This window comes from Vespa mandarinia, chromosome 2 (assembly GCF_050613455.1).
Source record: "Vespa mandarinia isolate Hongniang chromosome 2, ASM5061345v1, whole genome shotgun sequence".
In the NCBI taxonomy this organism is placed as follows: Eukaryota; Metazoa; Arthropoda; class Insecta; order Hymenoptera; family Vespidae; genus Vespa; species Vespa mandarinia.
Window position 1 is genome coordinate 6,302,877 of NC_140811.1, and position 14,624 is coordinate 6,317,500.

General features: G+C 35.0%; 1 protein-coding gene across 11 annotated transcripts in view; it reads left to right on the top strand.

The window, feature by feature from the left end:
- CASK (peripheral plasma membrane protein CASK) overlaps positions 1-14,624 on the top strand; it is a 127,391-nt gene that overhangs the window by 94,525 nt on the left and 18,242 nt on the right. For 10 of the 11 annotated variants that reach the window (XM_085664867.1, XM_085664859.1, XM_085664858.1 and 7 more), the window contains 3 exons: positions 13,284-13,475; positions 13,625-13,789; positions 14,018-14,086. In XM_085664867.1, coding sequence (XP_085520993.1) covers positions 13,284-13,475; positions 13,625-13,789; positions 14,018-14,086 — 426 coding nt within the window. Of the gene's footprint in view, positions 1-13,283; positions 13,476-13,624; positions 13,790-14,017; positions 14,093-14,624 lie in introns of all 11 variants that reach the window. The other variant, XM_085664860.1, reaches the window with a different exon arrangement.

Consider the following 14,624-nt stretch of genomic DNA (forward strand, 5'->3'; position numbering starts at 1 on the left):
TTTATCTCCCTTTTTCTTTTTTTCTTTTCTTTTTTCCTTTTTTTTTTCTTTTTCTTTTTCTTTTTCTTCTTTTTGTTTCATTAAAACGCTTAACGTTTATCGACGGCCAACAGATTTTCATGGACGTACGTAGCTTGGACACGGACAAACTGCCACTCGTCGTTGAACAAAAGCGGCCGGCCTCTAAGTCGAGAAAATTCGCAATTTTTTTCCATTGTTCTAAATTCCTCGTAGCGTAGACTCTCACTTTTCTCTCTCTTTCTCTCTCTCTCTCTCTCTCTCTCTCTTTTTCTCTCTCTTTCTCTGTCTCTCTCTTTCTCCGTCTCTTCATCTCGCTTTCTTTCTCGTTTTCGCTATGCCATTGCCTTGGGGATGAGGCACTCGGTAACAAACAGTGTGAAATCTATCTTTTCGCTCGGAAAAATTTACTCGACAGAGTTCTACCGCAAAGGATTCATTTCCATTTCGTTAAACGAAATACTCTTTCTTTTATACCTTTCAAAAGAATTTTTCCTTATCGTTCATATTCTCGATTTAACCAAGAAAGAACGTTAATCAAAGAACACTTACTTGCCATTTTATCAATCGAAAATAGTATTTTAAATTGATATATGTGAGAGATGGAATTAATCGTACACATGTACGATTCTCGATGTACTCGTCGATTCTATATCAAACGAGCATTCAAACAAAGAGAGAACTGTACACGTCTCGACAATAAAATTTTGCCAATCGTGTTCGCCCGTGTAAATGGAGATGTATAACAGGCGAATACGAATGAGAAATCGCTTTGACAAATTGCATGCATGAACAAAGCTTTCCAGATTCATAAACCCAATCTCGAAAGGTTCAAAAATAGAAAATGAGAATAAAAATTATTGAGATAGAAGAGGTGATATTAAATAAGGAAAGAATTTCATCGACAGAATATTTATTTCATCTACCTAAGGATCCTTTTCGTTAGTAGCGCCACCAAAGTCAATGCAAGTTTTTAACGCGTCAAAGCGCCATCGGACGACGAAGGATGTAAACTCTGGAAGCGTTTGGTGCAACGACAAGGGAGAAATCGATGTCCCGAGGGAAAGCTACCCTCTTGCAAAACTATCGTTGCTCGTTTCTAACATTGACTTACCGACGTAGATTCGTGATACAAGCAAATAGATATTCCCTACTATGTTTCTCCTAAGTTCGTAAACGAGCATGGATTATTTCAAGAAAAGTATGATTTTAAAATTGTCCACGAACGTGTTTACATTGTCTGTGAGATAATTTATTGAGTTTAAAATAGTTGACTCATTGTTGGCATAGAGAAAATATATATATATATATATATATATATTTTTTTTTACCTCATTCCTGTGTAACTTCAAATTTAATTTTATCTAATTATTTGCGAACCTTTGTTTTTCCTCAAACGAAAGAGTAAAATTTTTGTACCGGCAACGTGAAAGGATGCAAAAGAAGAAAAAAAAAGGGAAACGGACAAACTCTCTGTAACACATACCTTCCTGCGATATGCCTTGCCACCCTTGCATATTTCATGCTCCGTCGAGTCTTAAAAAAGAATGTAAATTCACGAGAAGAAGCGGATCCTTCTGCCGACGATTGCTCCCAGGTTGATATACATATACATATACATATATATATATATATATATATATATATATATATATATATATAACACACTCACTACAAACTTGTCCTCGTGGTCACGAAGAGATCTCCTTACAGACGCAATGTCCTTTACCGGGACTCTTTTCATTTCTGCATTCTCTTATCAGACCGGTACTTTGCTCCCTGGTGGGATCGTTTTACAGCTTGCCTTGCGAATTTGCGTTATTTCGTAAGGTGATCTCTTTCTCTTCCCCCCCCCTCTCTCTCTCTCCTTTTCTCTTTCTTCAAAGAAGTGCTGCGTATACGAATATTGCGAATGAAATTCGAACGAGATAGTACTTGTACTTTTGTTCTTTCAATTTAAATACATTTATAATCTCATTTTCTCGTCGAAAGATTAGAGAGTAAGACGACCCTATCGTTAACCCCTCGTATCGCAGTTTCTCTCAATAGTTTATCCGAAACTCGTTATCGAGCTACTCAAGAATTCTCAATGGAGTATTTTCGTCTTCTCGAAATTTCTCCGAACTCGAACTTCTCAGTCTTCTAATAGATTCACCCTCTGGGACGCATGAAAGTTACCAATTACGAATTTGGAATATCGCTTACGCGTCCATTTCGTCTTCATTCTAATTACACGAAATATTCACATACACACACGTACACATACACATCTTGATTTACACGCAGTAAAAAGGATACTTCTAATGTAGAGCAAGGCTGACCCGAAGTATATACCAGCTTCGAAGTGCTTCGTCAAGTCGATGGAAATTCATTACACTTCAGCTTCATGTTACCCCCTTATTGCTTGATGGCTTAAAGGGATCGTACGCTTTTCCCAGCCACTGTCGATCATCGATCAGAGGAAGATGTCTTGCCCTCTTGTTTTCTGTTAAAATCTCGTTGACCAGCTGTTCTAAATGATTTCATTAAATATTGAAATAAAAGTGAATGTTCTCGTAGTTATTTCATTTTTATCTTGATAAAAGTTGAGACAAATTATTTTAATATATTTTACCTTACTTTTTAGTTAACAAAATAATTTTATATTCTTTATTCGATCCTAAATTAAAACAGAATGAATTTAAATCGATTCTTTTGAAGAGTCGTCAAAATAAATAGCTGGTACACTTTCCATCGACGAACTATATGCGATCGAACCACTTTTCATCGATATGTACTAACAGAAGTACGTTCCATTTGTTACTGCATACAAAGGTGCTTTAACAGACTTCAACACGGTGCTCTTTAGTTTCGTAAAGAGATCCAAGGAGTCACATGTCAAACCTCCGAATGTGTTGACTGTGTGTGTAACGATCAATGATCTACCGAGCTCTTTATAAAGGTACTAAAGTCGAATGCACATTCGTAAGTACATAGGTATAATTTTCGAGATAGCTCGAATTGAATTAAAGTCAATTTAAAATTATTAGCTTTGAATTGCGACGTGTCTTGAGCACACGCTTCTAACCGAATAGAAATTAAAGCCAACGGAGAACTTTGCCTTGGGTAAAATGGAAGAGGATGTTTCCATTATATATATATAGATACGCAATATATATAAAATATATATATATATATAGATAGATAAATAGATAGATAGTTAGATAGATATATATGCTTCTTAAAATAAAATTATTAGATTTTATCTGAAAACAAATTTCTCATCATAACTTGAATCTCTTATTCGACAATTAATTTCTCTTTCTATTGAATATTCAAAAAGAAAAAAAAAAAGAAAAAAAAAGAAACAGAATAAAAAGTAAAAACAAGAACAAGATAGTATCTCCGGTTAGCATAAAATATAATAGAAATCATCTTCTTTCATGGATTTATTCCTAAGGGATATTAATCTAGTTCTCGTTTCAAGATGCATTTAATCTCTGTCAATATCAGCAAATATCTAAGAAAATAAGAAACCACGAAGATCTCGTGTTTGAAGCGATTTTCTTATCGGATCTTCTTGCTTCGAAGGAACAAGATTTTTGTTTTCACGGAAGTTGTAAAAAGGAAGAAAAGAGAGATCGAAGGTGATTGAAGAAAAAGGGAGAAAAGAAAGATGAAGCTGAGAAGAGCAAAGCGGAAAAGAGTGAAGCGGAACAGAAGAGAGAAGAGTATAAGGGGATTGGCGGGAAGTCAAACTCAACGATGTCGACAGCAGAGCGCGGCACAGTCAGTGTTCGAGCAACCGTCCGCATGCAAGCACGGTGGTGACATCCGGTGCTCTCCCGCGAGCTATATCGTCAACTATATCGTGAGCTCTCAAACTCAGCATAAACGAATCTTTTTAATTTTCCGCTCTCGTCGTGCGCGTACCGGAATACCATAACAACTCACCGAAGTCGATCAACGTTGGAGATTCTTTTCCTGCTCGGGGTTAGGAAAAAGAGACAAAATAAAGAAAAGAAAGATAGCTCGAATTCTTTCTTCGCTTCGTCTCTCGCCGCCCATTCCTGATTTCATCGACGTAATCGCGCGATGCTTTGTTACGTGAGTCGCATGAGAAAAAAATTCATTTTTAAAGCGACTTCTTTTTCTTTTTCTCTGTTTCTTTTTTTTTCTTTCTTTCTTCATTTTTTTTTTTGCTTTATCCTCTTTTTCTCTTACAGATTTTCTCTCCTCTTCTCTTCTTTATTATTCTTCGTTATGAACGAAGAATAACGAAGTACGAAATTGCTTTTTGTATCGATAAAAAAGAAAAAAAGAAAAGAAAAAAAATAGAAAATTAAAGCAACGAAAATCACACGTTAATCTATTTTAAGGAATTATTTTATAGACCCGTACCATATTTATGGATTGTACCTTTGTTAAATCGTCTGCATAATCCCATTTGCTATTTATCGAACCTAACTATTTTCCCCTATTTCTCACCGAGAATGATGGCTTTCAAATAATTGCTCGGTCGTTCTAAAAAGAGGACGCAATAATAAGATCAACGAGGGAAATAACTGAATTTCACTTTCGTGCCGTGTTCACTATGTCATTCCTTCGAGATGGATTTCTTTTCAAGGAAATAACATCGTTTCTAATCCTGTTAATTCCAACCAACCAAGAAGAAGAATTTATTTGTATGAAGGAAAAAGAATAGAATTTAGTGTGCACGAGATGGCTGGCCATAACGTGTCTTTTATTACTTATTAACTTAATCGTCTTGTATTGTTAGTCTTAGGTGCAGATACTTTGACAAAATCTATATAAATTTAATTCCAATGTTTCTTTCTTTTTCTCTCCCTTTTTCCCTTTTCCCTCTTCATCCTGTAGAAAATTTCCATTTGATCGTTGTCGATTCAAGTTGTACAATTTGAAAAGTGTCGCTTAACAAATAGAGTGGAAATAATTGTCATGCTTTTGCAATAACAAGCGAGAGAACAAAAATGTGCTTGTTTAATCATTCGTACAATGAATTCGAAAAATTATTTTCGGACGACGAAGCACTTGTATCTCTTTTTTTTTATTTTTTTTTTTATTTTTTTATTTTTTTTCCCCCCAAAAGTACAAACCATCGAAGCACGACGGATCAGCCGACACTGCCACGGACACGTAAATTTCGTAATTTTCGTTGGATCCATCGGTCAGAGTGTGATTTTTAATGAAGCGAACGAACGAATGCAGAGGAGCTCGATGTTATCACAAACTTTGTTAATTGATCCTCGATGTCTTGGTGCCGACGGCTATCGAGTCCTCTTCCTTCAAGGTCGACCGATCCTCGAGAAGATTCTCGATTTTGTTGTATCACACAGAAAGGAAAATCTAATTTAAGAGATAAGCGAAAACCGATTTCCATGCTCACGGATATTCAAATGGCTTAGTGGATACTTATCGCGGGTCATCTCTGATTATCAAAGAAATTTTCTGAGGTTGAAATCTCGCTTGCGAATGCTAGTAGAATCGACGTAATCTATAATGGAAACGTCTTTCCGTGATAAGATGAAAGAGAAGAGGTTGGCAGCGATTTTTTTTATTATTATTAATTTATTATTTTTTTTTTTTTTTTTTCATATCGTCCACATAATATCGCGAGATATGGTTTTCTCGTCGCAATGCGTAAGCGCTTTTCAAAAGATTGAAATTATAGAGGAGAATGAATAAATAGTCCATATTTTTTTTCTTCGTACATAGGCTCCGTAAGAAATAGGTATCAATCATGTTTCTAATTGAAGTAAAGTTTTTACTAAAGGATGAAAGAAATAATTAACAAGTTGAATCCTTTTTATCTTAATTTAACCTTTTATCGAGCTTGTCCGTGGAACAAACGTTTTTCATTATTCTTATATTATTTTAACGTAACAAAAGCTGATTGGTTTGAAGAGAAAAATGTTTCACAAAGAAAAAATGCGCAACGTTAAAAAAAAAAAATAGCAACAGGAACATAAGTAAACTGCATATGAGTTAATAGGATAGATCTTTTCTAAAATAATCATGAAATTAATTTATATTTTTTATTTGCACGAGACGATAAATAGTAAAGGTCGGAGAAATGGGATATGGTTTTTAGGACAGCTTTTTTTTGGCCAGCATCCATTACCAAATGTTTTATGGTTAATTACAATTCTAATGTTAATTCTTTGTTCTACGTATAAACATATGAAATATAATATCAAGACGCGAGACTATCACTGAGATCATTTTTCTCTCTTTCTTTTTCTACCTTCAAAGAAATTAGACAAGCACATAACAACGGAAAAAGTTTTATCCGATCGATTCCTTTTCCGAAATTAGACATTAGATACTCATTGAGTTGCGATACAAAAAGACTTAGTGGATTGGCACGTGAAAAAAGTAAGATTGGAAAGGAGACAGAAGTGAACAAAATCTCAGAAAAGGATATAGAAGCCGTAATATTCCGAACAATGAAACTTTCTAATGCATCGTCAGCTTTTATAACTATACGACCAGTTTTAGTCCAATCCAAACGCTCAAGAATTCGAAACAATACACACTAGCTAACGGACCATCTTTTTGCCATTCAATCCACCTTCTTTTCCTTTTCTTTCTAACCATTCTCTCACTTCGGTAGCTCTTTTTATAATTGCTCACCATTAAGCGAGAAAACAACGAGATGTGTATATCACCGAAAGCCGACGATGGACTCTTCTACTTTCGATGTCTTTTAATCGTCGAGTGGTCGATTCAAACGTCATTACTCTCCCTCTTTTTCTTTTTCTTTTTCTTTTTTGTTTTTGTTCGTCTGGTCATTTGCATAACTTTGTGAGCGAATCGGTTCTCAGAGATAAAGCGACATCTTGATTCTCTCTACTCTCGAATTACAAAAAAAGCTATCATGATGCAAGCGATCAAGGGGATGTAATTATATAGGAAAGACAGTTTTCTTACATCAGATTCATGCGATCCTCGAATAATTTATCCTTACTTTCGAAGTGGTTCAGATGTCTTCAATGTTAAGAGAGAACAGAAAAAGAGCAATTTTGAGTACTTCCTCCCCCTCCCCCTCTCCCTCCTGTCTCTTCAGTCTTCTTCTTATCATTCTCCACCAAACTCGCTTAACTACTTCAGCAATTACGAACGGAGACAAAAGCCGCCAACTATGAAGTTTCCTCTCGTCGGCAAAACGAGAGAAAATGGTCAAGGGACAAACCGCATTATGCAAAATAAATTCTTGATCATAAGATCGCGTGATAATTTACAATCGAAAAATTCTCGTGATTCTTTTACTCGTTAACAAATCAAAGAAATAATTTGATTTCGAGTGAAATCGATTGACTCGTCGTCGCTCGTATAAACAAATCCCAAGTGATAAAAGGAAATTGACGAATATACGAAAGCTATTCGTCGAGTTTAGCCGATACTTAGTAAATTACTTAAACCGATGAAAGCTTAACCAAATCGATCGTTGATACTCGGGAGCACGGCGAAACGTTATTTCGTCTCGTTAACTAAACACCGCCTGTGTAAAACGCGTTAAATGTTACTCGCCGTGGAAGAAGGGAATTAATTTAAACAGTTTACGAATGAAATACTCAAGGGGTAGGAACGTGTTGCATTTCAATGCTATTCTAAAGCATCAACGGTCGAGATAGAACAGACGTTTTCGCGTATTTATATGCTTTCATTACATCCGTAATACTAATTCCCATAGCACAAAACCTTTCGGGAAAAATTCATCTGTAAAAGTGCTCCTCGAATTTTTGTCTCTTCCTTTCACTCGAATAGGCCAACAGAGATATACCTAAGTAGATATCCTAGGTATATCTTCGTTGGTAGATACCGATCGCCGGCTTACGTTTCCAATCTTCTTGAACAGTCTCGCTGAAACTTACGATTATCTTTCGTCGCTTTAATTTTCCGGCTACTTCTCGACAAGCATTATCTCTTTCAATCTACTACTAGAAATAGATTATATATATATATATATATATATATATATATATAACTTCGAAATAAGATAGATATTGGAAATAATATAATTTTTCGCATGGATCGTCTTGAATAAACTGAATGATAAAGTATTTGAAAGCCGGAAATCACAGATGCACTGTAACACTGATACATCTACTATTCCTCTATCACTCCCTTTCCCCTTATATTCCGTTTTGCTCTCTTTCTGGAATACCAACTTACACTAACGTAACACACGAAAACGTAACACACATTCTATCTTTCCTTCTCTTCCCCCTTCCCTCTTTCATTCTCTCCTTTACTATCTTTCCATCTCAAATTCCTTCGCGTCAGCGCCCTCATCTCTAGCCTGTTCGCACGTGTACGAGTCTCCCCGTTTTCTTGCGTACGCTTCTTCATACATACATACATACATACATACATACATACATACATACATACATACATACATACATACATACATACATACATACATACATACATACATACATACATACATACATACATACATACATACATACATACATACATACATACATACATACATACATACATACATACATACATACATACATACATACATACATACATACATACATACATACATACATACATACATACATATATACATACATACATACATACATACATACATACATACATACATATATACATACATACATACATACATACATACATACATACATATATATATACATACATACATACATACATACATACATACATACATACATACATACATACATACATACATACATACATACATATATACATACATATATATATATACATACATACATACATACATACATACATACATACATACATACATACATACATGCAACGAACACGCAGCCACGTTCCATAATGTATGAAATATATATGAGGACGTCGCTCCTTTAAAATCCTTCGTGGCTTTCACCCGTTGAAAATTTTAGATTCAGATGGATGTCGTCTTATGTCGGAACATATTCTAAAGGTGATAAATCATTGCGATCTTTACACTATCCTCAACGTCGAATCTTTGCCTTGATGATATCTCGAAAGCTGATTTCGCTTACGAGGAAGAGGATTAACTCGATTAAAGTAGATCGCTGTGTTTTAACGTACATATACTTGCTAAATAATTTTATAGTGTTTCTTTCTTTTCCTGTATTTATCATAGAGAATTTCATTATCCTCGTTACCTTACCAACGGTGCCGCGCCTAGCTACGAAATGTGCCATCCAACGAGATTATGGAAATTCGTGTATACAAATTCGGTTACGTCGTATAATATAAATCAAGCGAGTTTTGTATTCGCGAATAACGAGTCTCTCCGTCGCGTTACGTCATCTTCCTCTTCCTGTCTCTATCTATCTCACGTTTTTTCCCTCTTTCTTTTTTTTTTTACTTTCTATTTTTTCTTTTCTTTTTTTTTTCTTCTTTTTTGTTTTTGTTTTTTTTTCCAACCATAACTCGATCTTACAATCAACGTTGATAGTCATAACAACGATGTTACGTCAAAATTTTTTAATATCATTCGTCGACTATGTACCAACAGAAATCTAAATGTAATTATTATTCATTGAAGAATATATATCTCTATAGATAAAGCGTTATAATCGAAGATCATAACGATCTCGTTCGTGGTCTACTTGTAGTTACTACTAACCGCACAAGTATTATTCTAACGTTCGATCGAATGAATTCGTTTCCGGATGCATGCTCGCTACATTGGACACACACCGCAGAATAATTTGCATCGGATTTGTAGTATTATTTTATACAGAGAGCCACGAACCGGTACTCATCGACATGTAAACGGACAAACATATAGTCACGGTCTAACGTTCGCTAATACCTTTAGAAATTATTATCCAAAGGTGACAAATATCCCTGCCTTTCGCTTTGTCAATAGAAAAGTATATATCATTATTTGTTCTCACGCTTAAACCATTCGATTTCTGTCGTTCAAATTACTTCATTGATTGTCTCGCTATTACGAAGTTTCTACGGCCATACTCTTTAGTCATGTCGCTTGAATCGAAGAAATTATTCGATAACTTTTGCGTTACATTACCATTCTCTGCGTTTATTCGATAAGACATTTAGAGTCCTATTTGTTTATACTCCTTTCGAAAATGATCATTAAGAACAAATTTCCCGAAGGAAATTACGATAATAATATAATTTATATTCTTTAGTTTTTAGTTTTCAGTTTTTAGTTGAAAAAATTCGAGTCAAATCATCATTGTTCGTCGTCCATTGTCCATTTTTTTTGTGTATATATATATACATTTATTCATACATACATACAGATATACATACACACATACATACATACATACATACATACATACATACATACATACATACATACATACATACATACATACATACATACATACATACATACATACATACATACATACATACATACATACATACATACATACATACATACATACATACATACATACATACATACATACATACATACATACATACATACATACATACATACATACATACATACATACATACATACATACATACATATATACATACATATATATATATACATACATACATACATACATACATACATACATACATACATACATACATACATACATACATACATACATACATACATACATACATACATACATACATACATACATACATACATACATACATACATACATACATACATACATACATACATACATACATACATACATACATACATACATACATACATACATACATACATACATACATACATACATACATACATACATACATACATACATACATACATACATACATACATATATACATACATACATACATATATACATACATACATACATACATACATACATACATACATACATACATACATACATACATACATACATACATACATACATACATACATACATACATACATACATACATACATACATACATACATACATACATACATACATACATATATACATACATACATACATACATACATATATACATACATACATACATACATACATACATAGGTATATATTTTTCAAGTACGAAAAATAGAATAAATTGACATCACTCCCCTGACATATAGCACAACGAGCTCTAATTAACGAATACCCATTGGATTTGGCGAAATTAATGGTAGCTCTGCCAACAACGAGAAACGCCGGTCGAACTGACCTAATCTCTTCTTTTTTCTATCTCGATAATTTCGCATAAATCAAATATATTAGCATAAATCAAATATTTTGTTTCATCGAACCAAGCGTTCACGCTCGGCCGATTTTCCTCTTTACTCATGTACCAACGATATGGTATCTCCCATTTGCACACCATCATTCAAAGTTCTCTCTCTCTCTCTCTTTCTCTCTTTCTCTTTCTGGTCCCTCTTTCATTCAGCATTTACTTTACCCATCACATATGATTTACATATAGATTACATATACGCAAAATAGGAAATAGAAAGGGAGTTGACTATCAACGGGAAGCAGGTGACGAGTTTGGCATCGTTTCAAATAAGCCGCAGTCGTTTCTGAGTGAGCCGGTTACATCTACGTTTGCGTTCTAACTAGTATACGTAAGTTAGTAAATGTGCGAGCACGCGTTTTACATAGTCCACATAAATTCATCTGTTTCGAGTAGGTTCTCTCTCTCTCTCTCTCTCTCTCTCGCTCTTTCTGCAGGCTGAACGACGCCCTTCAGACATTGGCGACTCGCCAACGAATTATCTCGACGTTTCACAGGGCGCTTATTTGTTCGACATGCCGTATCGCACGACTCCTCTCGTGCTCGTTCTCTTTTCCATTTCGACGAGAGCACACCACTCGTCTCGGAAAAGACGCTCGAAAGTCGTCCAAGACGGATCGTTGATGCTTCTTCTCTCATTACATACACAAAAGCATCGACACTAATATCCCTTTTAGCAAAGAGTTTCGGTTCGTCCTCTTATACTCTTTAAATTGCAACTGAAGGAATCTGTTCTCCTAACGGAAGCTGATATATTATATAATGAAGTAATAAGAAAAAAAAACAAGGTCTTACGCGAGTATCGAATGTAGTTTTATAGTACATGCGCAAAGGCAAATAACGAGCTTAATTCTATAGTTACTTTTGCGACACATTGGCTTTCCTTTACTTTTTCTTTTTTTATGCATCAATACTGAATCTTTTATAACTTTCTCGTTCCCTTATCTTTTCCATTTCTATACTTTCAATGTTCGATTGAAGATTTGTCGAAAAGGTGGATCCGTCAAACGGCCTTTTAACTTCCAAGAGTTGTCGTTTTTCTGAAGTTCTTTTACGCAAAAAAAAGAGAAGAAAAAGTATACCATAAAGGTATTGAAAAGCATACGGATAGCTTGGGCTTCTCTTCCTCAAGATTCTCGTCTTGCTGTAGTCCACTTTCTCGTCTTTGTTAACAATGAAATGATTCATCAAAACTGTCACCGGGATATGTATTTTCGGAAAAATTTTTCGTTCTCTTTTACGTGTCAAAATCTTTCTTTAACATAGAACGTTCAATAGATAAAAACTTTTGAGAAAATATCTTTTCATTTCAATTAACGATTGATTAACCTCGAAGCTTTTTAATTTATCTTCTTTCTCATATCGTTATTATTGAAATAAAAATTAAAAATTATTCTCGATTTATTCTACGCTACACATTTTTCGATTAATTGAAATCCATATATATTAATTAGAAGCAGAGAGAGAGAGAGAGAGAGAGAGAGAGAAAGAGAGAGAGAGAGAGAGAAATGTTTCAAATACCGCATGACTAAACCACGAATTCGGTTATAATCCGATGAACCCTTAGCCAACTTCGTGTCTGCGATATGTCCGCTAATATTTGAGACTTAAATGGGGACGAGCTTGGGAATAAGCCGGACGCTTAAGTAAATAGCGTTCTACTCCTTCGAGTTTAACCACGTTTACACGGTATGTCGCGTGCGATTACGTCCACGATGCAGTTAAGCGAGCTGTAAAATTCTATTATATCGGATTCAACAACCAATGTGTATTTATCTTTCGAAGCATTCGAAATCGATCAAAATGAAAAAAAAAAAACTTTGGTTGTTTTTCAAAGAAGAGATATTTTTGTAGTTGATTATTTTTCTTTTTCTGTTTTTTTGTTTTCTTTTTTTTTTTTTTTTTTTTTTTATAGGTAGAGAAAAAAAAATAAAGAAAAAAGTGCACACACACGAATATCGATATTTTCCTATATTTGAGACTTATTCAACTGGAACGTTTCATTCATGATTTCGTTTCACGCTCGATTGCAGGCATTGCTGCAAGCTCACGACGTGGCAGGCCACGAGGTTTATGGCGAGGAAGCTACGAGAGTGACACCGCCCCCGTTGTTACCGTATCTGAATGGCGGTGATGACCTCGAAGGTCAAAACGGCGATCTTGAACTCGAGAACGTTACCCGCGTCAGATTGGTGCAATTCCAGAAGAATACGGACGAGCCGATGGTAATATTATCTCATTTTTCATTTATTTTTTATGTCAAAGATAAAAATGTTAAATTCTATCTTCCTTTATATACTCTCATTATTTCATTTAATATGTATCTATATAAATTTACATTCAGGAATAATCACATTCATCATTCTGATTCTAGGGGATTACCTTAAAAATGAACGAAGATGGAAAATGTGTAGTAGCAAGAATTATGCATGGTGGGATGATCCATAGACAAGCCACTCTTCACGTCGGTGATGAAATTAGAGAAATCAATGGAATACCCGTCGCCAATCAATCGGTTAATGCCTTGCAAAAAATTCTCGTAAGTAATTGCATCGATATAATGATTAATTTTTCTCTCTCTCTCTCTCTCTCTCTTTCTCTCTCTTTTTCTCTTTCTTTGTTTCTTTATATTTAAAATATTTCTCATGAATAAGTAAAAAAAAATAATGTATATATATTACCCAAAACGCAAATTTATCTTTATTTAAATAACCAATACCTCTTTCTCTTTCTCCACAATATGAAGTATATATCGTCTTTGTTTCAGCGTGAAGCACGAGGATCGGTGACGTTCAAGATCGTGCCATCGTACAGGAGCGCACCACCCCCCTGCGAGGTACAAGTAAGCCCCAAAACCCGTCTCCAGTCCCAAAATCCAAATACCAACAGCAAAAATCCTATACCTCCAACTACGCCTTCGGGCACAAGTTCGGGGAGTGTCGCGCACAAATCCGGGAAATCGGTGAAAACTTCAACGACTAGTAACACCAGCAGCGTACCTTCGACAACAGGCAAAGAGAAATCGTCGAAGAATTCAAAAGCTTCAAAATCCAAAAGCGCCTCCTCCTCAACCGAAAGTACTCCTAAACGTCGGCTCAATCCGCTCTCGGCTCTTCGTTCACGAAAATCTTAAATCTATTTCTTCGGTCGATTTTTCTTCGATAGTTTTCGTAAAGTGCTTTGAGCCCTTAGATAGATTAGACCTCTTTCCAGCCTCCTTTTATCAGCCACTGCATAAAAGACAACGATGATGGCTTTTTGCTTCTTTTCTTTATCTCGTTTCAAGAGTTCGGATTGTTAACTTAGATTGAAGGTTTCAAACGATAGTTTTCTTCCTGCTTTTCTCTCTCTCTCTTTCTCTCTCTCTCTCTCTC